The sequence below is a fragment of the Ylistrum balloti genome, unplaced genomic scaffold (genome assembly GCF_031769215.1).
Source record: "Ylistrum balloti isolate Yb309-2 unplaced genomic scaffold, AGI_CSIRO_Ybal_v1 Utg370332, whole genome shotgun sequence".
Lineage (NCBI taxonomy): Eukaryota > Metazoa > Mollusca > Bivalvia > Pectinida > Pectinidae > Ylistrum > Ylistrum balloti.
This window is the reverse complement of record NW_026782241.1, coordinates 1,662,463-1,687,361: the sequence shown is the minus strand read 5'-3', so window position 1 is coordinate 1,687,361 and position 24,899 is coordinate 1,662,463. Positions and strand designations below refer to the sequence as shown.

At 35.5% G+C, this 24,899-nt stretch overlaps 4 protein-coding genes across 4 annotated transcripts in view; 2 read left to right on the top strand and 2 right to left on the bottom strand.

Annotated features, from left to right (window-relative positions):
* Positions 1-1,031: 1,031 nt before the first annotated feature.
* LOC132553493 (uncharacterized) lies at positions 1,032-2,812 on the top strand. The gene is made up of 4 exons (XM_060217740.1): positions 1,032-1,296; positions 1,509-1,627; positions 1,911-2,027; positions 2,588-2,812. Exons 1-4 carry the CDS (start codon positions 1,032-1,034, stop codon positions 2,810-2,812), a joined length of 726 nt encoding a protein of 241 aa, XP_060073723.1.
* Positions 2,813-7,361: 4,549 nt separating this feature from the next.
* On the bottom strand, positions 7,362-7,865 carry LOC132553523 (uncharacterized). The gene has a single exon (XM_060217770.1). The coding sequence runs from the start codon at positions 7,863-7,865 to the stop codon at positions 7,362-7,364; it is 504 nt and encodes a 167-aa protein (XP_060073753.1).
* A 3,432-nt stretch (positions 7,866-11,297) lies between these two features.
* Positions 11,298-18,438, top strand: LOC132553546 (mitotic spindle assembly checkpoint protein MAD2B-like). Its single transcript, XM_060217802.1, has 7 exons — positions 11,298-11,372; positions 12,771-12,889; positions 13,661-13,833; positions 15,372-15,466; positions 15,800-15,873; positions 17,025-17,117; positions 17,971-18,438. The coding sequence occupies exons 1-7, from the start codon at positions 11,321-11,323 to the stop codon at positions 18,019-18,021; spliced, it is 657 nt and encodes a 218-aa protein (XP_060073785.1). The 5' UTR covers positions 11,298-11,320; the 3' UTR covers positions 18,022-18,438.
* Positions 18,439-18,515: 77 nt separating this feature from the next.
* The window catches only part of LOC132553529 (peroxisome biogenesis factor 2-like), a 46,866-nt gene continuing 40,482 nt past the window's right edge, over positions 18,516-24,899 (bottom strand). The window contains exons 4-8 of the mRNA XM_060217777.1: positions 22,770-22,973; positions 22,140-22,292; positions 21,456-21,503; positions 20,420-20,617; positions 18,516-19,428 (exon numbers count right to left, since the gene is read on the bottom strand). Of these exons, the coding sequence (XP_060073760.1) occupies positions 19,324-19,428; positions 20,420-20,617; positions 21,456-21,503; positions 22,140-22,292; positions 22,770-22,973 (708 nt within the window). The 3' untranslated portion in view covers positions 18,516-19,323. The remainder of the gene's footprint in view (positions 19,429-20,419; positions 20,618-21,455; positions 21,504-22,139; positions 22,293-22,769; positions 22,974-24,899) is intronic.

Here is a 24,899-nt window from a genome sequence, read left to right as displayed (position 1 = left end):
GGTTTCCTTTAAAAATCTCTCCAAAATGTTTTATTTACACAAGATCTGATTTGTTGAAATATTCAAGATGAACTCGTCTGTTGTGGACTGTAGTTTTGTACCTAAGGTTCACTTTTTATCTAAATATTATTCTTCAACTTCTTTTGGGTTTTTAATTGATACATGCCTATTCCATAATATTCTCTTGCTTCCTGATTATACTGGGTAAGTGAGACTGGAGGAGTTGGCCAGGAGCAGCACTGAAAACTACTGAGATCAGACAGTGAAACATACATCTAATATATACTAACATTTTCTCTGTTCACTGTCATCATTACAGCTACTATCTACAGATTTATATCGATAACACTTTAAATTGCCTTGCATTTATTATGTAAGTATAGATTCCATAAACCAGAAATACTTGGCTTAACAACTGAGATTCACACATGTAAAATTAGAGAAAAGAAAGAAAGCAAATGGTATCAGAGGGAAGATTACTCTTCAGTATCTTTAATTTACAGGTTCACTTGTTTTATGTTTTGTGTGTGTGTGCTTTACAGATTGTGTCTTAAAAGAACAGTCATATGAATATGAATATATTTTTGGTGCTAACATCTTTTTCGATGTTCCAACATACTGTTTTCTTTTTAACCAATTATACTATGATAATACCCAACCATGTATTCTTAATATACAGATACAATTGTATCTATCTTTTGGAAAAACTTGTTTATTTTGTGAACTGATTATATATTTCTCTGCATTCAAACAGAAAAATTTTAACTCCCTTTTATCATAACATACATATGTATTTTAATGTTTTAATTTATTTAATATATATTTTGAATGTTAAGAATTTGACCAAATTGTCCAAATTGACATTTTTCTTAAAGACATTGACTTACATTTTTTTACAAACTTGTACCCGAAATATGTGGAATTGATTGTTCTCCTGTTAAAGAAACAATTTTGTTCCTATGATAACTTTGCAATATTTCAATATATAAAATTCCTCATCATGCTTCATTGACTCTTACAGATTTGCCAAGATGGTATTGAACCGTGGCCATCACCGAACTGACCAAGAGTCAGTGTCGGATGGTAAAATCAACGAAGGAAATCGTAGATCTCAACTTCCCCCTCTTCAAGAGCCAAGGACAAGCCTTAGGTCATACCCTCCTCCAGAAGCAGGAAGGAGAATTGTGTTCCCCACTCAGCCAGACAACAAGAGGCAACACCCTCCCACTGAGGCCAAATGCCCCCCACAGGGCTTACTGCCAAAAGTACAGGGCACCAACAGGGGTACAAGCAAATGTGAGTAAATAACACAACTGACAAGTAGCATTTGAATGGATGAAAAGATTTGGATTTAATTATTGGATTACAAATATTTGCTGTGAATGAAATATTAAGCATTCATGGAGGTCACAATATTTTTTTCAGATTGTAACTTAGTTTTAAATTAATTGATCCTATTGTTAAATTTCAAATGATATCTAAGTGAATGATCCTTTTCTGATCTCTAGTCAAGGGATATGTTCCTGGCCTTACTGTCAGAGATGCAGAGCGCCAGCCAATTAAGGAAGACCTTTCCTACATTGATAAGGCAATGGGCAAACCAACAAACCTTTTCCCAGATGTTAAGGTATTTATTTTCTTTATGGTAGATATTAGTTTGATAATCAGCTATATTACTGATAATCTGCTATGCTACATCTGGTTAATACTTTTGATAGTGCACTCGTACTCTCTATCCTGTATTTTGCATGATGGCCTTGCTGTGAGATATTCCATTTTAGTTTTGTTTTGCGTAGAGTAATCGTAGGAATCAATTAAGTTAAGTTTGTCACTATTAAAAATATAAATGATGCAGTCCTTATTCTATGTTGTAAATCTCGCACTCATCATCTTTTGTATATGTCTATCAGGATGGACAGGGGATTGCTACTCGCCATATGCAGAAGATCAAGATGAAGCCAAAGGCACTGATCACATTTGAGGTCATTGAACAGCATGAGCCCCAGCCAGATAATCGCTACAATGACGTAAGTTCTTTTTTCTCTGCAGTATTAACAGTCTTAGCGTGATGTCTGATTGTTTTAATGTGTAATTCAGCAATCCTTGTAGATATTGTTTTATTTTTTAATTGCAAATGTTATTCTACAACAGCCTGTTTCTGTAAAAAGGAAAAAGTCTACAAGATTTGCTTTCCAATATGGAGGATGAATTGCTCTATTTGGAGAGAGCAAATATTGATATATCATAATAAGATAGCAGAAATAAACTATATTTGACTTTAAATCAGGGCAAAAATAAACAAGGCAAAACAAACTGAATATATGGTTTCACCTTCACTTATGTGCAATTAAGATGGCCAATTTTGATCAAACTGTCTCCATGAATGAAGCTGGTTGAATGCCAACAAGGATTTACTAAGATAATAATATTGATCTTGACCTTTACCCTACAATCCCGAGACTCCAACTCATCCCAGATAATGTGGCTTTTTATTTATGTCTGAAGTTTGATCATAAACCCTCAAGAAATGAAGCAGCTAGAACACTAACACTGATTTTCTTAAACAACCTCAAATTCAAACTTTCAGCTGCCTCGTATCCAGCCAAAAGTATCACCTCGTAACATCAGCCAGCCCAAGATATCGCCTCGCATTAGCAATCAGCCAAAGATGTCTCCTCGCTCTAATGAAGGCAGGGTGAACACCCCACCAAAAGGCGAGACACGAGCAGGAGGACAGAAGCTACCTTCTCTGGCAGGAGGACGTCCTGGCACAAGCAAAGCTCGCCGGGGTGTCCCAAAGCTTGGCTACTAAATCACATACCTGTACTGACCACAAGGGAGACAACTTCTCTAATTCATATGTCAAGAAGATGTATTATGAAATAATTTTCTGTTAAATTAGTATGTCAGTCTTATTTTAAGGTTATGATGCATGTTAAAGATAAGCTTTATCGGAGAATACTTTGAAACTTTTTTAAAAACTCTACCAAAATAATTGAATTGCATGGAATGTACGTTCAGAAGAAATCTTATGAAAAAAACATTGTGATAGTCTCCTTGTGTGGAAAGTTGCCCAGATTTATTACCTCCTCATTCTGGGTAGTGTGTGTTTTACCTTATCGGCTGGATCTGTACATGGCTCACGAGTTTGGATCAATGGATTTTGGTGTTTGTCTTTGCTTAAGTAATATTTATGCTTGAGTAATACAACACTCCAAACACATATCTTGCAAATGATGTTTGGTTGCATAGAGCTGATGGATTTTTTATTCAAGGCTGCATTGATGCAGTTATATTTTTTATTATATATAATTGTATGTTTTTTGATGGAATACTTTCCCAACTTCTGTAATTGTTGTATCAGATATTGCAATTTACATTGCTTTTGATAAGAAATCTTTAATCTGTATACACTATATCAGTAATTGTGCAAGGCACACATTTATTTGTGAAAATGTTCATTGTTGTAGTCATGTGTACATAGTAGCTTCTCTTGTACGGATCAATACTTAGCATATACAGGGCCACATCAAACAATGTTACTGTACACAGTTTCACACCAAAATGTGCTACTGTGTACAGCACCACACCATGAAGTGTTAAAACCAAACAGTGCTACTGAGTACAGCACCTCACCAAACAGTGTTACCGAGTACAGCACCTCACCATGCAGTGTCACACCAAACAGTGCTACTGAGTACAGCACCTCACCAAACAGTGCTACCGAGTATAGCACCACACCAAACAGTGTCACGCCAAACAGTGCTACTGAGTACAGCACCTCACAATGCAGTGTCACACCAAACAGTGCTACTGATTATAGCACCTCACCAAACAGTGTTACTGTGTACAGCACCTCACCATGCAGTGTCACACCAAACAGTGCTACTGAGTACAGCACCTCACCATGCAGTGTCACACCAAAGAGTGCTACTTTGTACAGCACCTCACCATGCAGTGTCACACCAAACAGTGCTACTGAGTACAGCACCTCACCAAACAGTGCTACTGAGTGCAGCACCACACCAAACAGTGTCACGCCAAAGAGAGCTACTGAGTACAGCACCTCACAAAACTGTCACACCAAATAGTGCTACTGTGTACAGTGCGACACCAAAAAGTGCTACTGTGTACAGTGTCACACCAAAGAGTGCTACTATGTACAATGCAAAACCATACTGCACTAGAACTATGTTCACCAAATTAGCAGATCTAAAAGTGTAAAGTATATATAACAAGGTGCTGATATGTATTTTCTTTTCATAGATATTGTTTATTATAATAAGTATTTGAACATAGATTTTTACATGGTCACAATTGTGCAATACATTGAAATCAGGCTATTTGTATATTCTATTTATCTAATCTTTTTATATAGTATTTATATATGAGTCCAGTAGGCATTGTATATCTGTGCCAAATCAATAGTTTGTTATATTTCTAAATGAGTTTTAATATCTTGAAACAACACTGCTTATTGTTTTCTAAAAATCTAAAGATATACATGTGCTTTTAATACATATCAAAATTTAACAGATACTCACTTCCTCAAAACTTCATGTGCTGATTCCTTTAATCTGAAAGAAAACTTTGATGTCTGAATTTTTTAAATCAAAGATAAATCACTTTATTAAGGAGGTTGAAATAGGGAGATTCCAGATAATTATGTTCGGTTTTTAAATTTATCCAGGATAATAGGGAAATTCCAGAAAAATATGCTGTTTTCAAATTTATTCATGATAATAGGGAGATTTCAGATAATTCTGTTCGGTTTTCAAATTCATTAAGGATAATAGGGAGATTCTAAATAATTATGATCAGTTTTCAATTTTTTCATTATAATGGAGATATTCCAAATAATTATGTTCAGTTTTCAAATTTATTCATTATAGTAGGGGGATTCCAGATAATTATGTCCTGTTTCATATTTATCCATAATAATAGGGAGATTCTAAATAATAATGTTCTGTTTTCAAATTTATTCATGATAATGGGGAGATTGTGATTCAAAATAATTATGTTCAGTTTTCAAATTCATTCATTATAGTAGGGGGATTCCAGATAATAATGTTGTTTTCAAATTTATTCATGATAATGGGGAGATTCCAAATAATTATGTTCTGTTTTCAAATTTATTCATTATGATAGGGGGATTCCTGATAAATATGTTCTGTTTTCAAATTTATTCATGATAATGGGGAGATTCCAGATAATTATGTTCTGTTTTCAAATTTATTCATTATGATAGGGGGATTCCAGATAATTATGTTCTGTTTTCAAATTCATTGATGATAATAGGGAGATTCCAGATAATAATGTTCTGTTTTCAAATTCATTGATGATAATAGGGAGATTCCAGATAATAATGTTCAGTTTTCAAATTTATTCATGATAATGGGGAGATTCCAAATAATTATGTTCTGTTTTCAAATTTATTCATTATGATAGGGGGATTCCTGATAAATATGTTCTGTTTTCAAATTTATTCATGATAATTGGGAGATTCCAGATAATTATGTTTTGTTTTCAAATTTATTCATTATGATAGGGGGATTCCAGAATATTATGTTCTGTTTTCAAATTCATTGATGATAATAGGGAGATTCCAGATAATAATGTTCTGTTTTCAAATTCATTGATGATGATAGGGAGATACCAGATAATAATGTTCTGTTTTCAAATTTATTCATGATAATGGGGAGATTCCAAATAATTATGTCTGTTTTCAAATTCATTCATGATAATGGGGAGATTCCAAATAATTATGTTCTGTTTTCAAATTCATTGATGATAATAGGGAGATTCCAGATAATAAGGTTCATTTTTCAAATTTATTCATGATAATGGGGAGATTCCAAATAATTATGTCTGTTTTCAAATTCATTCATGATTATGGGGAGATTCCAAATAATTATGTTCTGTTTTCAAATTCATTGATGATAAAAGGGAGATTCCAGATAATAAGGTTCATTTTTCAAATTTATTGATGATAATGGGGAGATTCCAAATAATTATGTCTGTTTTCAAATTTATTCATGATAATGGGGAGATTCCAAATAATTATGTTCTGTTTTCAAATTCATTCATGATAATAGGGAGATTCCAGATAATAATGTTCATTTTTCAAATTTATTCATGATAATGGGGAGATTCCAAATAATTATGTCTGTTTCATTCCAAATAATTATGTTCTGTTTTCAAATTCATTCATTATAATAGGGGGATTCTAGATAATAAGGTTCTGTTTTCAAATTCATTCACTATAATAGGGAGATTCCAAATAATAATGTTCATTTTTCAAATTTATTCATGATAATGGGGAGATTCCAAATAATTATGTCTGTTTCATTCCAAATAATTATGTTCTGTTTTCAAATTCATTCATTATAATAGGGGGATTCTAGATAATAAGGTTCTGTTTTCAAATTCATTCACTATAATAGGGGGATTCTAGATAATAATGTTCTGTTTTCAAATTCATTCATGATAATGGGGAGATTCCAAATAATTATGTTCTGTTTTCAAATTCATTCACTAGAAATAGGGGGATTCCAGATAATAATGTTCTGTTTTCAAATTTATTCATGATAATGGGGAGATTCCACATAATTATGTCTGTTTTCAAATTTATTCATTATAATAGGGGGATTCTAGATAATAATGTTCTGTTTTCAAATTTATTCATGATAATGGGGAGATTCCAAATAATTTTGTTCTGTTTTCAAATTTATTCATTATAATAGGGGGATTCTAGTTAATAATGTTCTGTTTTCAAATTCATTCATGATAATGGGGAGATTCCAAATAATAATGTTCTGTTTTCAAATTTATTCATTATAATAGGGGGATTCTGGATAATAATGTTCTATTTCAAATTTATTCTGTTCTACATTGGGTAATGTTGGATTTAATGAATAAGTTGGTGTATTAAAGTAATTGATTTTCAAATTTTGGGGAGATTTCAAAATGTATTATTGTTGGGAAAATTTTCAAAAAATTGGTGGATTTATTTAAATTTTGCAAGGATAGAAGGGAGATTTCAAGATAATTTTATTTGTAAAGATTGGGAGATTTAAAACTATAGGGGATTATTCAAATTTAGTAAAGTTCATAGAGCCCTATTGCTAGGTGATGTTGGGGGTTCCTGAATTGGTATGGTTGGGAAGGGACACACATGTTTGGAACCATAAACCTCCTGGGTTAAGGGATATCTGATAGCCTGTTGTGGACTGAACTGACTTGATCTGACTAGACCAAAGGTGTCACGATCCTCTGGGGAAACCAGGATTAGTGGTAGAGTAAATCTTTGAGGTAGTGTTGCTGGGTAAGGTTGAGTATGTAACCTGTCTGGTGACAATACTTTATGGATTTAAGTTCTCGAGAATGCCCACCTGGTAGATCTGGAGGGGATGTGGTACTGGAGGTTTGGGATTTGATGGGAGGGGAGGAATACTGAAGGCTGGAGGAGACACCACCTTAGGAGTAGGGACAGAACCTCGGTTGTGGACCATCTTTAGTGGGAAAGGCAGGAATGTACCATGCATGAAACAATGGGCTCTATATGATGTGAGGTATGGGTCTTTGGCTTTAATGTGGGAAAGGTCTTTAGGTTTAATTTGGGAAGGGTCTTTGGCTTTAATGTGGGAAGGGTCTTTGGTTTTAATGTGGGATGGGTCTTTGGCTTTAATGTGGGAAGGGTCTTTGGTTTTCATGGTGTGGGATGGGTCTTTGGCTTTAATGTGGGAAGGGTCTTTGGTTTTCATGGTGTGGGATGGGTCTTTGGCGTTAATGTGGGAAGGGTCTTTGGTTTTCATGGTGTGGGATGGGTCTTTGGCTTTAATGTGGGAAGGGTCTTTGGTTTTCATGGTGTGGGATGGGTCTTTGGCTTTAATGTGGGATGGATGGATTTCATGGTGTGGGATGGGTCTTTGGCTTTAATGTGGGAAAGGTCTTTAGGTTTAATGTGGGAAGGGTCTTTGGCTTTAATGTGGGAAGGGTCTTTGGTTTTCATGGTGTTGGATGGGTCTTTGGCTTTAATGTGGGATGGATGGTTTTCATGGTGTGGGATGGGTCTTTGGCTTTAATGTGGGATTGGTCTTTTTCTGTAGCGTGGGGTGGGTCTTTGGCTTTAATGTGGGATGGGTCTTTAGTTTTGATGTGAGATTGGTCTTTTTCTGTAGCATGGGATGGGTCTTTGGCTTTAATGTGGGATGGTCTTTGGTTTTAATGTGGAATTAGTTTTTTTTTTATAGTGTGGGATGGGTCTTTGGCTTTAATGTGGGATGGGGGTTTGCTTTAATGTGGGATTGGTCTTTTTCTATAGTGTGGGATGGGTCTTTGGCTTTAATGTGGGAAGGGTCTTTGGATTTAATGTGGGAAGGGATTTGGATTTAATGTGGGATTGGTCTTTTTCTATAGTATGGGATGGGTCTTTGGCTTAAATGTGGGATGGGTCTTTGGCTTTAATGTGGGATTGGTCTTTTTCTATAGTGTGGGATGGGTCTTTGGCTTTAATGTGGGATGGGTTTTTGGCTTTAATGTGGGATGGGTCTTTGGATTTAATGTGGGATTGGTCTTTTTCCATAGTGCGGGATGGGTCTTTGACTTTAATGTGGGATGGGTCTTTGGCATTAATGTGGGATGGGCCATTTTCTATAATGTGGGATGATCTTTTTCTATAGTGTGGGATGGGTCTTTGGCTTTAATTTGGGATGGGTCTTTGGCATTAATGTGGGATGGGCCATTTTCTATAATGTGGGATGGTCTTTTTCTATAGTGTGGGATGGGTCTTTGGCTTTAATGTGGGATGGGTTTTTGGCTTTAATGTGATTTAATGTGGGATTGGTCTTTTTCCATAGTGCGGGATGGGTCTTTGACTTTAATTGTGGGATGGGTCTTTTTCTTTATGGGTCTTTGGCTTTAATGTGGGATGGGTCTTTGGCATTTTTTTTGGTTTTAATGTGGGATGGTCTTTTTCTATAGTGTGGGATGGGTCTTTGGCTTTAATGTGGGATGGGTCTTTGGATTTAATGTGGGATGGTCTTTTTCTATAGTGTGGGATGGGTCTTTGGCTTTAATGTGGGATGGGTTTTTGGCTTTAATGTGGGATGGGTCTTTGGATTTAATGTGGGATTGGTCTTTTTCCATAGTGCGGGATGGGTCTTTGACTTTATTGTGGGATGGGTCTTTGGCATTAATTTGGGATGGGCCATTTTCTATAATGTGGGATGGTCTTTTTCTATAGTGTGGGATGGGTCTTTGGCTTTAATGTGGGATGGGTCTTTGCTTTAATGAAGGATTGGTCTTTTTCTATAGTGTGGGATGGGTCTTTGGCTTTAATGTGGGAAGGGTCTTTGCTTTAATGTGGGATTGGTCTTTTTCTGTAGTGTGGGATGGGTCTTTGGCTTTAATGTGGGATGGGTCTTTTTCTATAGTGCGGGAAGGGTCTTTGGCTTTAATGTGGGATGGGCCTTTTTCTATAATGTGGGATGGTCTTTTTCTATGGTGTGGGATGGGTCTCTGGCTTTAATGTGGGTTGGGTCTCTGGCTTTAATGTGGGATGGGTCTCTGGCTTTAATGTGGGATGGATCTTTGGCTTTAATGTGGGATTGGTCTCTGGCTTTAATGTGGGATTGTTCTTTGGCTTTAATGTGGGATTGGTCACTGGCTTTAATGTGGGATGGGTCTTTGGCTTTAATGTGGGATGTGTCTCTGGCTTTAATGTGGGATGGGTCTTCGGCTTTAATGTGGGATGGGTCTTTTTCTTTAATGTGGGATTGGTCTCTGGCTTTAATGTGGGATGGGCCTTTTTCTATAATGTGGGATGGGTCTTTTTCATTAATGTGGGATGGGTATTTTTCTATAAGATATAAGATCAAAATTTTCTTTCAAAAGAGGATTCATCCCTTCAAATAACTTTTCCATAGTTGCTCAACAATTAACACTGTAATTTACCTGTACAATTTTCCTGTTGTTTCAAAATTTAGAAAAAAAATATAGTATAGATATTGGAACTCATACTCTATCTGATATCCCACTAATAATGTAAAGATATGAAATTTAAAACTTTCATTCAATATATCTTACCACAAACTGAAGTTTTATATGTTCTATACAAAAGTTCCTCTGAACAATGCCTACAGAGGTAATATTGTTAACAATAAAAGATTGATGGAAACAATTTCTGTTATTGTTCTTATTGTGTATTGTCTACTGACTGGCGTGTTATCACATGGTAATGTCCATCTGTCTGTTGTACACTTTAATTTGTCAACTCCCACTGCTTTTAACTGATCTCTTTGAAACTTAGAAGGTTTATCAACATGGCATCAAAGTTTTGTTTTCTCATTTATATTTCATTCAACAATCTTAGAAAGAGTTGCTGGTCTTTGTTTTTCTTCTGTGTTTTTATTTGTCATCATATCACATATATCAGTTTTTGATAATTTATTTTAAACCTATTTTAGCAAGTGCTTAATAGTATTGTGTGTGGAAATTGAAAATGGAACCAACCAATGACCAACATATTACATTTATGATTCATGTTGATCTATCATTTCTGGTTTAAGTACAGTTATCGGTATTACCAAGTGTGTTTTGTATTCAATGTGGAATCCAATAACATCCAATATATCATGCTCGCTCATAAGCAGGAGGAGCCTGTGTATTCCTGAAAAGCGTTTTGATTCAATAATTTTTGTAGGAGTTATGACTGCTTGTTTTTTTTAGCATGTTCTTTCTCTGGATACTTCTTGTACCTTGACTTGATCTTTCATCCTGACCAACAGAAACAATACCAATATACATAACAAATACATAACAAATTCTTTGAGAAACAAAATTCAGCTGTCAATGTTCATCTGTCTTGCAATATTTTGATTTACTAAGTTTAAACCATGAAAATAGAATTTGAAAAAAAAAGTTATTTAATATTGCTGCAACATTTCTGAAAAAAACTTGAAGAATACTTCAAAAGAATGAGATTGTGTATCAATTTCATGATCAGGCGTGCTACTAAAATGCTACTGATCTAGGGTGATTTCTTTTTAAGATATTTAACACTACGGTAATATTTAAAATAATTAAAAACTGACAGCAGTGTATGATATATGGAACGACACATTCGATAAATTTCTGTAAACAAATTTTTCAGGAATATCAGTTCTCATGACGATTGAATCTTCCATGAAGCCGCTGAACGTTCCGGATTGTGCATGTCCTTACTTTTTTTTGTTACACAAGCTTCCGGTTAATTCCACCGCGAAGTTTCCGAAGTGTCGGCTGTACAGACGTACAATCGGGTGACAGTCATGAACATTGTATGATGTCTGTTGAACCACGAAACACACAGCTGTGTTCGGAAACAACTTCTGGTATGTTTTTACACATTATACGGCTATGACATCTTTCATTGTATGTCCTGGTTGAGAGCTAAGAGCCCTACTATTTATAGACAACATGCCCCATGTAAACAATAACAAAAAGTCTAGAATTGTTATTGTCGACCTTACAAATGGGATGGCGGGCTCTTGGTCAAACGAATTAAGTCTATCTTAATTAAACAGAGTAAAAGGAACAGAGAATAATAAGAATGTTCGATCGGGAGGAATAGGGTGGGACGAGTTGACTCATATTTCCTATTGTGATAATAGTTACTTGCTCTTTGTCATTTTTTGGGTCTTTGTTAGGCATAGTTGTTTTGCATTTGAGTGATATTTAGTGGTTTTAGTTATAAGGTTGTTAACCATATCAACAACCCCACATGCTTGTTTACAATATGAATGGCTTCGTGTAAATTACAAGAAGAAATAATATAGAACTATAAGGATTTTATCAGCGTGCAAGGGCCTTCATAAATATTTAACAGTACAGACATCAATGAAGAGATTGTTTAGTAACCCATACGTACCATTAGGCCATATATCTGTATGTTGACAGTCTTTAAAGGCTCCAAAGTCAAACAAGTTTGGTGTTTGCTTTTTTATGTTTTGTTGAAATACATCAATGACATGAAGGGTTTCTATATGTAATAAATTTGCAAACTTTATGAAAAGTTTCACTGATGATCTTTATAAATTGCCTTCTGTTGTCCGCCATATCAACAAACTTTGGTCAACATGACAGTCACCACAGAAAGGCACCAGTGTGGCTTATATTCCGGTATGGATAATTTGTGGATCAAATCGGGAAAAATTGTTAAAAATTGACTCTGCAGTTTATATACCAGTTGGCTTATACCCCAGAAAATATGGTAAAAGATCAATAAATATTTGTTACAATTAATATACAAGTACTGTGAGAATATATAACAGGTGCCACCACTTAAAGTTCGATCTTTTCCCAAAACTAAATAACGGCAAATGCTAGCCACACTGCTGCTCAAGGTAAGTATGTGTGTATGGTTTGCTGGTCAGTTGCAACAATAATCATAACACAGATTATCTGACTTTTGAATATTTTAACTTCTGTGTGTTGAAGTGTGTTATTTCTACAAATTAAGTTATGATTAAAGTAGGTTATAATGTAGACAAAATTTTACGATTTATTTGTAAAAAATGGATGATCATGATGATGCCTTTTTGTTTAAGAACTTTTTTCTTTACATTTTACAGATGTCTTATAATGATGAAGTTTAATGAACAACATTTTCAGGTATCATCAACAATTTAACACTTAAATGGTAATTAATTGAAATTGACAGGAAAAGTATCAAAGCTTGAGATTATGAGAGTAAGAATGGTAATACATATGTAATCCCTGTGGTATTTCAGTTGGTTCTGACATTTTGTGCGAGTTCCTGGAGGTGACTATCCATTCCATCCTCTACTTACGGGACCTGTACCCACGAGGTGTATTTGAAAAGAGGAAGAAATACAATGTCCCTGTACAGGTAAATAAACAGGTGCTTTTTGTAATCAAGACATTTTTTGTACTTAGTTTACGTGGCAACAAAAGGATCCTTTGAGTCTGTGAATGATTAAATCAAAATGTTTCTCTAATTAAGAACTGACCACACTTATGTTTATTTTATGACTTGTATCTTGATAATTTAAAACTTGTGGCTATCTTGTAATGAAATAATAATTTTTCAAACTATTTTTGGGAAACTTTTTTTTTCAGGTGTTGTAGGGGGGTTGGGAATATGTATTGTGGTATGGTTCTATGTCAGTTTATTCATGTATGTAATTACAAACAATTCCGAATTCTGATCTGCATGACTCTGACTGGTTACCCTTTAGCACCCAGATGTACATGTGTTTTGTATTTTACATGATAAGATTCCTGTATACTGAAATTAAATTAAGTTATTGGCCACATTATAGTAGAGTTATTGCTCTTTGTTTACTGAGTATCATGTTGTTTATGGCATATCTAATACTTTTTCGTACACTCAATCTTAGAATTTTGTATGTCAAATATTCCTTTGGATAACAGAGTGTGTCATGCACACCAAAGCCCTAGCCAGACAATTAAGAGAGTTATGGTCCTTTGTTAATTTTTGATAATTTTATAACTATACAGCATTAGTTTTTAGAGGTGACAATTTTAATTTTGTAGCTACCTTATACATTGGAGAAGGTTTTACTTTATACATAATAGGTTGACATGTTGTAGTTTTTAACTGCTGATAATTTCCTGTTTAACATACTTTTCGCTGTAGATGTGTCTCCATCCTGACGTGTGCAAGTATGTGGTCAATATAGTGGACAGCGTCCATCGACTCAACCAGCTCAACCAGGTGGAGAAAATTGCCATGGTGATTCTAGGATCTGACCATCGACCACTTGAGAGATTTGTGATAGAGATTAGTAAACACTCAGACCACTTAAAAGGGTAGGCAGCTTCAATAGTGGAAATTCAAAGACATAGAAATAGGAGGGTGGTGGTTTTATAGAAGTGAATTTAGAGAAAAAGATACGAGGTAACAGAAATCTGCCATGGTTTACTGAGGCTAAAACATGAAGTGTATTACCAGGTATTGTATGTTGTGATAAAACTCTCTAAATCTTATTGAATGCATTTTATGATTCTTACTTGTGTTTTCTTTCTAACAATGATGAAAAAAGTGTTTATTATGTGCCTGTAATATGACTGCTGTTTACGGAAACAATTACACCCTTTTTCCCAGAGAAAAAAAAACAGGAAAATGAAAGGTAGGCTAAAGTTGACAATGGTGTATTAATGGGTGAATTGGAGATGAGGTGAAAACTGTTTCATGCAAGGGTGAAAAACAAGAGATCCCAGAGGAATCGTGGTACCAACCATTATTATTTGCAGTTTAAAACTGTGAGCTATTCTCTTCTTTTCCCTTATTTACTCATAATTGTTTAAATTTGAGAATTCCCTTCAAGAAATAGCTACAGCAATCTTAAACTGTCAAGGTGAAGATCGTTGCCTGTCAGTACAGTATTTTGTTTTTCTGACAGTCCCAAAATCAAAAGGGCACTACAAAGGACTAATAGAAACCTACATATGAAATTTGAGACAGATCCATGCAGTTCTTCTTAAGAAATAGTGATAATAAACTTTCAATGTAATAATCTAGCATGGGTGTCTGATGGCCATTTTATTTCTGTGATCAGACTGAAAATTGATTGTGCACAGCTAGGAACAGGAAGGAACCTACATATGAAATGTGAGACAGAACTTCCTAAAAAATATTGATAACGAACTTTCAGTGTCAAATCCAAGATGGCCGTCTGTTGGCCATTTTGTTTTTCCTAGCAGACTAAAAACTGAAAGGGCACAATTGAGGAATTAGTGAAACAAACTTTCATTGGCAAAATCCAGGATGGTTGCATGTCTGATAAGTCCCAAAATCAATACTGCACAACTAGGGACCTTGCACAACAAGGGAACAAGGGGAATCTACATATGAAATTTGGGAATGATCCTTCTCTAGAAATAGTGTTAACAAATTTTTAGAGTTGTAATCCAAGTTGGGTGCCAGTCAGCCATTTTTTTTTCTTTGGGTAGTCCTTAAATCAAATGAGTGCAACTAGTAGCCAAGGGTAGGTAGATATGCAATTTGAAAAAAATATGTCTATCCAATAGTTCTCCAGAAGTAGTGATAATGAACTATTACTGTCAAGATCCAAGATTGTTAACTGTAGGCAATGTTGCTTATGGGATTAGTCCTAAAATGGGAAAATGCACAACTATAGGTACCAAGGGGAACCAACCACTGAGATTTGGAAAAAGTCCATCCATGGGTTCTCCAGAAATGGCAATAACAAGAATTGTGTAAGAGCATACCACTGGACTACGGACAATGGACCATAGGTGCAGGGTCTTTTAAATAGTCTGCCATGTGATGATGGTGGGCTAAGATCCAGGGCTGAAGTTTCTCAAACAATATTTTATCTCCACAGAGATGATCGTTACCTGTATCAGTTAGAGCAGTCTTTGCGTGCCTTCCTTCTCAAACTGACGGTCAGTGATGCTCTTCTCCAGCCACTCCCTAAAGGTACAGTCAAATTTGGAATATAAAGACAACCTACTGTGTTAGTGTATTGTTAAAGGATACCTATTTGAGATCGAATGGAGTTGTTGAAATTTCTTCCCTTCCAAAATGAAAACCTAACTTTTGATCCATTAGAGATGAATCTTGAAACATAATTGTATCTCTAGCAGGATGTGTGTAATGCACTAAAGTTAGGTCTTTGTGACCATCTGTGATCAAAAGTCAAATAACTGAAAAACATTCAGCACATTCTTTTCTGGGCCATACTTAGTCAAAGATATCATAATAAACTGCTTAACACACAGATACTCTGCAGTGACTTGTGCTGTTTTTCAGATTGCACATGGACTATACAAATCGAAACAACAGAATCAGCAGCTAACAACATCAATGATCACCAGATGATTCAGGTAAATAACTACAGGTAGGATATGGATTACCAAATCTATTGTAGTAAGACACTACAGGTAGGATATGGATTACCACATCTATTGTAGAAAAACACCACAGGTAGGATATGGAATACCACATCTATTGTAGAAAAACACCACAGGTAGGATATGGAATACGAAATCTATTTTAGTAAGACACTACAGGTGGGATATGGAATACCAAATCTGTTGTAGAAAGACACTACAGGATTGAGGAAGGAAATGGATTACTGAATCTATTGTAGTAAGACACGACAGGTAGGATATGGATGTCCGCATCTGTTGTAGTAAAACTCTACAGGTAGGATATGGATGACTGAATCTGTTGTAGTAAGATGCCACAGGTAGAAATGGATGACTGAATCTGTTGTTAGAGGTAACAACAGTTAAGATATGGTTGAATTTGTTGTAGTAAGTAATCACAGATAGGGTATGGATAACTGGCTGTTTTTGGAGGTAACTACAGGTAGGATATAAATGACAGGATATAAAATCACAGGTATGATATGGATATCTTAACTATAAAAGTTACATGTACATTAAGTGTGCAATTACAGTATGGGCTTGAAAAAAGATCTGGTCACATAAAACCAGAAACATGTGTCATGCATTTAGTCCATACATGCTCACTAAAACACAGCTGAGCAAAGTTGAGACAAAAGTGGGGATATGATAAATTTAACCAGTAGATAGTGTTGAGGAATAATGTGAATTATATATGATAGTATATAGTGTCATGGAATTCATAGTCTCGTTAGTGGTCATCAGTAGAGAGGTTTATAGTTAGATATGCCCTAAATCCTCAGATGTAAGAATGTTTGTGTAAGATTTGTCACAAATTCCTGAGTAGACTTTATATTTATCTCCAACATGGTGGTGGGGGGAATATCTCTTTAAGTTTTATACTTGGTAAAATTTTGATGTTATGGTTCAAGCTATATTTAGTAATTTAGTACATAATGTAAATGAGGATTTTATGTTAGAAATCATGTGAAGAGTATCATCTCTGATAATACAGATGTACACTAAAGTACACTTAAATATCTCAAAACCATAGAAGGTTCAGTGAGCTGGCAAATTTCCAGATCCAGCACTCTATTCTCTTTTTGATTTTGAACATGTTTTACCAGGGATTTCCTTGGGTAGAAGCTGAAGGAAGGGAGACAAATCTAGCTGAGCCCAATATTGTCCCTCTGAAATCAGTGACGTCTGACTATATAAAGGTAAGGAATGTGTATTCTTTTCACTCTAGTCAACAACATTATTGTCTATATAAAGGTGTCTGAATATATAACAATGAGGATTGAAGGTGGTGATGTCTGGCTATATAATGGTGAGGATTGAAGGTGGTGACATCTGACTATATATTGGTGAGGTTTGAAGGTGGTGACGTCTGACTACATAATGGTGAGGATTGATGGTGGTGATGTCTGACTATATAATGGTGAGGATTGAAAGTGGTGATGTCTGACTATATAATGGTGAGGATTGAAGGTGGTGATGTCTGACTATATAATGGTGAGGATTGAAGGTGGTGATGTCTGACAATATAATGGTGAGGATTGAAGGTGGTGATGTCTGACTACATATTGGTGAGGATTGATGGTGGTGATGTCTGACTATATAATGGTGAGGATTGAAGGTGGTGATGTCTGACGATATAATGGTGAGGATTGAAGGTGGTGATGTCTGACTATATAATGGTGAGGATTGAAGGTGGTGATGTCTGACTATATAATGGTGAGGATTGAAGGTGGTGATGTCTGACTACATAATGCTCAGTAATGCTCTGTCTTAGATCTACCCCATGGCAGCATATTAATCATCAAATTTAATACCAGCAATTTTCAGAGAATGTATATTATATGTCTGTATAAAACATGTTATTTCTTTTTGACCTCAGTTGTTGCTTGTTCATAAGAATGGATTTTTCCATTTTTTCACTTTTTGCAGTTTAATTATACAGAACATTACAGAAGTGGTTCACTCAGTAGAAATGGCATAGATACATGTAAATACTCTACAGTATACTGTGAGAGATGTTTATAAATAATATGACACTTTAATTTGTTTCAGATGCAAATGTTTGTTGAAGAGACCACAGAGAAAAAATTACACAACTCCTGACATAGTAATAGTTCCTGGAGAGAACTTCTGACAACACAGTTGGTTACTCAGTGTTTCTAAAGAGTCCTCAAGAGAACTTTCAACAGTACCACGGAATCCTGAGTGGACTTCAGAGCTTTCTTAAGAGAGTTTTGAAAGAACTTACACCATTAATGTCTTCCTGGCAACTTCTTTCCTCAACCTTCAGGTAGTTTTTGGGGAGTCAACAACAGTGTTTTCCTAACAACCTCTTTCTCTAAAGAGAGATTCTAGCGAGGACTTTGACATTAGTGTTCCTAGCAATTTTCTTTTCTATAGAGATTGATCAAATTTGATACAAATGCCAAGTTTGACATTACATCGGATGACCTCATGTATCAGGGTTCAAAGGTCAATGTCACTGTTATAGATCTTTTTTGTTAATCATGTTATAATTGTTTTGTTAATGGATATTTTTCTTTTTTTAATTTTGTTTTGACATAAGAATAAAAACATATCAATAAAAGTAAACAAAATTCTGTTTGTTATTTGATACTTTAATTGATAACCTCCAAAACAGAATGAGTATTTACATGCAATATGGCATAACAACTGAACACAACAAATTCATTCATTACATAACTAAATCTGCCAATCTATATGTAGAGTGTACTCTAGCTAAACTAGGTTTTTATAGAGACACAAGTAAAACAATGTAGAGTCTACCCTCGCTTAACTATGTTTTTCTTGAGGCCATATATTTTTTGTGGTATGTTACTACATAGCAATTATTGTGGATGCACAGATTAATCATCATGCTTATTCAACAAAAAGTGAGAATACACTGAAATTTGATTATCGGAACCCTTTTCTACTCTCTAACAGCCGATGGTCTGCTGTATATACTGATGGTCAAAATCCTCCAATTAACCTTTACCCTATACAGACTGGTGTACTGTTGTTCCACATCCTCTAATTGACCTTTAATCTATACAGACTGGTGTACTGATGTTCCACATCCTCTAATTGACCTTTAATCTATACAGACTGGTGTACTGATGTTCCACATCCTCTAATTGACCTTTAATCTATACAGACTGGTGTACTGATGGTCCACATCCTCTTATTGACCTTTAACCTATACAGACTGGTGTACTGACGGTCCACATCCTCTTATTGAACTTTAACCCTTACAGACGACAGGTTTATCTTTTTACCTCAATGCATCCTTGAGTAAATGTTAACTTCATCACATGCATCACAGTTCAGCTGCACACAATCTGAGAAAGTGAAAGAACTTTTGATTGAGATCTAAGAAAGTCCAGAGGAAGATGATCATCTTCTCTATGTAGTAGGTACTACCATTCTGACTGGTTTGATGCTACTGGCATCAGCAACACTTGCTCCACACAGAGGGCAGGAAAACCCTGGATCAGCTTTATAGTTGCTCTGAAATATATACACTGGTTGTTGTAGTAATTGTAACCATGGCGAATGAATTAGATTAGTTCGCTGGGTTTATCACCCCAAACAGCAAGGGTCATTTTAAAGAGGTGTCTCCTTATAGTTACTGGTGGCTACCTCACTGAACAACAAAGGGGAGGCCTGTAGTATGCCATCCACGGCACTTGTTCTTAAGTGTCTTACCACACAAGTATTTCAGCACATACCAGTCTGTTTTTCAGCTTCCTGAAAAACACAAACCACAATGTGAAGAGAGCGTTGAACCACACACCTCAGATCTTCACTTGAGGTTACGTAGACAAACGCTCTTCTGACTGTACTATTGTGGCTCCTTATTGTACTAGAAGCAGTTAGCAGTCTGGTGTATCTCACCATCTGAATCTCTATATGCTTAACAACATTGTCTCGAAGATTTGTGTGAGTCATAACTTTTAAAAGACTCCTAACAATTTTTTAATGACACTTAAGATTTGTTATCATTGGTAAATTATCACCTAAAACCAGTGGTGTCATAAATCTTCAGGTCAAGGACACAGTAAAAGCATAAAAAAAGAATACCTACCATCTTCAGTACATTTACATGTATTTATGTTAAAGGAAAACCAATAGATATACGTATATCATAGTAAACACACACACTGTAAAAGTTTCCAATTATAAATGGTTCACAATTTCACGGTCATATGTTTGAAGAAAAAAATATGAATTTTTCACTGAAAGCTTGAAATCAACAACTAGTTTTTGCTGTTGTTGTTGATATCTTTTTTATGATATAAATTTTTCACATTTTATTTCAACCTCAAAAAAGTATAACATTGGACCCCTTGAAAAATACACAACAGGAAATGTATAATCTGACCAATAACTTCTGAGGAGTTGAAATATTCAATCAGCTGTTTGAAACCTTAACTACATATCACCTACAGCCTTCAGCAATATTGGTTTTACTATACACCCAAATATTAGGAGAGCTCACCTCTATACAGTAATAGCAGAAGACATGGACGCAGCTGATTTCCCGTGCGTTGGTTGGATTGTCACCACACACAGCACATTTCTCTAGTTTACGACTTGTTAGGTCTGTAGATGGTTTACTTACAGGTAACACTCGTCTCATCACAAAGTTTTTTAGGCGTTGGAAATTAATTAATGGCAGTACAAAGAAAAGGAATTCCTGAAACATAAGAAAAATACACTTATTTACCTTTAGATGTAAGTTCCTTTTCTACTTACAGTGTCCATACCCTATACGTTTTGAAGTTTTAACTGTTGTTTTCTGTTCAAAGCATGTTTTCTTAAGGGACTGTTCACCAATATAACCAAGTGACCAGCATTTGCAAGTTTTTATAAGATATAAAATACCAGTCATTCACATCTCATACAGGTTTTTGTATGCTATAAGTACCCACCATTCACACCTCATTCAAGTTTTTGTATGCTATAAAATACCCAGTATTCACACCTCATACAAGTTTTCTGAGCTATAAAGTACCCACCATTCACACCTCATTCAAGTTTTTGTAAGCTATGAAATACTTGCCATTAACACCTCCTACAATGAAACTTGTCCTGTTTACCTACAAACACTTTCTGTGGGTTGTATAAACTCAAAGAACATGATATCATTTTAGGTACAAGAGATCCCCCAGGGACCTTAGTGCCCACTATTGCATGATATCTCTCACTCCTGTGTAAGTTATATCACCTTGACAGGTAAATCAAACATGGGCATCATCAGTAAATAACTATGGTATAAAGAAGGGGCCATAACTCTATCACCTTGAAGCAGTTGCTTGTAGTGGAAATTTGGCATTCTAGCTGACTGCCTGGTATATTCCCATGAAAATTAAACTTAACTGTGAACAAATACCATACCTCTGTAAAAATTAAGATACAAGATATAATTTGAAACTTCAGAAACGTTGAAAACACAAGGACAAATTTATAGAATTAGTACAAATCTATTGATGGACACCCATTAAACAGTCTTATAATACAACATATATACTCACTGAGAATCCATGCCATAATAATTCTCTGGTCATAAATTCAAAGCTGACCTGAAATAGCCAAGGGTATAATTAATTACACAGAACTAGAAAATTATATTGTAATGAACCTGACATCACATATTAATCACACGAGCATTGATTCTTCTGTTTTTTCTGAACAGTGTGTAAATAAGGAACACATAAATATTTCTAAATTCATTTATTTGCAGCAATCACCATCTAACCACCACATTTTACTAAACATACTTATTTCAGCATTTAACTGATTTCAGAGTCTGAATTCATGGGCAATATAAATTTTCATTGGATACCGTCAAACTAAACATCTTTAACTATATGGCATTGATAATGTCCAGGAATACCAGCCTAACTTAAAATTTGTACATATGTGGATTATCAGGTAATCATTTTTTAATTTTTGATTTGTTATAAGGGGAGACAATCTCAATGTATTTACATTGCTCACTTTATTTCTTAATACCACACAATGGTAAATAATTGAAATAAGTCAATGGGAAAGTACATCTTTGACTTAGTATTGGAGTGGGCTTATCACAGGACAAATATCTTTTGTTGGTATTTCTACTGAAACTACAATACTGAGGGGGATGGCTTATTACCAGGGATATCCTTATCACTATGAAGTGACTTATTACTAGGGAAGGACTTATTGTATGAATGTACCTGTCTGACGCCTTGCTGATTCGGAAACATTGCTCTGATACCCAGAATTCTCTCTACCAGGGCTCTGTAAACACCTTGCCGCAGAAACACTAGGAAGTTGATAAGTGCTGCCACCTTGAGGCCAGTCTCGGTCCAATGTAGCAGCTGCTGAACCTGTGAAGAGAATCAGGTCTGTTTGTCAATAGCAAATCACCTCTGTGTTACACAGACTGAGATATCTCTATCTAAGAGTATGATCTTAAAATTTAGCACATGTCTGTATTAACCGATGAACATCACTTTGTTATATTTTCATGTTTGATCTTGTATAATTTAATCTATTGTGACATTATTGTATGAAAATGAAAAGACGTCACCAATTAGTGAAATACGTTATGACATCACAATGAAGACCACAGCTAAATACGACTCTGATAATGCTACAAAAGTATACCTTTTCTGTGATATTTACAAAAATAAAACAATCATTCTTCTGATAAAAAAGATAGCTTTTGTGCCTTTACTGTATCTGTGAGTATTATTAGATTCACATTCAAAGCTGTCTGATTTTATCATGCATTTCTGAATCCGGTGACAACTTACCCTGTGTTGTGAATCCCCCAGGACCTTCAGAGTCTGGTAACAACTTACCTTGTGTTTCCAATGTGACAGCTTTAACATACTGAGGACATCATCAGATCTCTCCTTGAACCAGGGACATCCAATCAGAATTAAAGCATAAAGTATTTTTTGTCGTGTGCCAAGCCAAGGTCCAGCCCCCTGGCCATTCTCACTGGCATATCTGAGATTAAGGATTTGCTGACCAATCGTACAGTCATGGGTGAAAATGGAAAACTGTAACATACAAACAATAAACAATCTTATTCTCATGATGTGTTTTATAAACTGGAATAAAATTTGCCATAACCTGAGTTAATACTTTCTCAAATATTGTAAAAGTTCCAAAAATCCCGGTTATAATGTAGAATGCACAGATCATCTTACTGGCCTTAGCTAGTGTGAATTTCTCTTAAAGTCAAGAGGTAAAGTGTTAGGCTACAGAATGGTCCCATAGCAAGGGCAAGGTGTTTTCATTATTATTTCCTATAACAAATCTGGAGCTATCGACCACATCAAATGTAGAAGATATAGACAAGTGCTTCCTTTGAGATATTAAGTTGAGGCAGAAGACTTTGTGAAGGAGGGAGTACGGTTGAAGTTGAGAGCCTTTCTAGCCTCAGCTAGTGGGAATATTTTTCATTACTCCTTTTGACTACAACAATAGAATTCCATTGAATTTATGCTATTATAGTTTCCAAATTTATATATATATTGGAGTTACCTCCCTTCCAATAATATGGTTATCATTTCAAAGTAAGGTTCCTGTTGACTCCTACTGATTTACCAGGTATTCATTTCAATGATATTTTTAATATGTCTCAAAATATTTCCTATAAAACTTGTTGAGATGATGATCACCAATTATGATAAAAATAAATGATTTAACTTGATTCGAATTCAGGAATTACCACATATATGACAAAACCGCAAACACTAAACCTTTTTATGACTCTATAACCTTACACAAGGTCATACTACCCATGTGTTCTGATTCAAGGTCAAAAGGTCAACTTTAACACTACTTTTGCTGATTGGAGAAACACTACACTTAAATAGTATACAATTTTTAACCCATGATTTCCTCTGTTGTAATTTATAAAACTATACCAGGTAAGTCCACAGTTCTTATCAGCAGACATAAGTAAAACCCATTCTGTTACTAAGATTTCTTGAAATGCTTTTTACATTTATTATGATCACCAATCAAGTGTCAAGAATCAGGACACAGTTTTGACATTGTACCTACAGAGAAGTTGCATTATAAAATGTCACGGATATGTCATTTGAGAAATTCACAAGTATACATTTAGATTTGGTTTTAAGACTCTGAACTCATTTTTCCATTAAACAGCTGTTCACAATAAGGGGACCACAGCAGTGTCAAAGGGCTGACATTAAGTTGGTGGACCCAGAAAGGGGGCTGGAGAACTGTGGATTGTGAGTTGGCAGTGTAGAGAAGGGGTTCTGAGAATTGTGGATTGTGAGCTGATGGGGGTAGAGAGTGGGTCCTGAGAATTGTGGATTGTGAGCTGATGGGGGTGGAGAGTGGGTCCTGAAAATTGTTGATTGTGAGTTTGTGTGGATAGAAAATGGGTCCAGATAGTTGTTGATTGTAAGTTGGTGGGGGTAGAGAGGGGGTCCAGACAGTTGTGCATTGTGAGTTTGTGTGGGAAGAGAAAGTGTCCAGATAGTTGTTGATTGTGAGTTTGTGTGGGTAGAGAAAGGGTCCGGACAGTTGTGCATTGTGAGTTTGTGTGGGTAGAGAAAGTGTCTAGACAGTTGTGCATTGTGAGTTTGTGTGGGTAGAGAAAGGGTCCGGACAGTTGTGGATTGTGAGTTTGTGTGGGTAGAGAAAGTGTCTAGACAGTTGTGGATTGTGAGTTTGTGTGGGTAGAGAAAGTGTCCGGACAGTTGTGGATTGTGAGTTTGTGTGGGTAGAGATTGTGAGTTTGTGTGGGTAGAGAAAGTGTCCGGACAGTTGTGGATTGTGAGTTTGTGTGGGTAGAGAAAGGGTCCCAACAGTTGTGGATTGTGAGTTTGTGTGGGTAGAGAAAGGTCCCAACAGTTGTGGATTGTGGGCTGGTAGGGGTAGAGAAAAGATCCCAAAAGTTGTTGACAGTGAGCTCATGGGGGTAGAAAAGGGGTCCTGAGAGTTGTGGA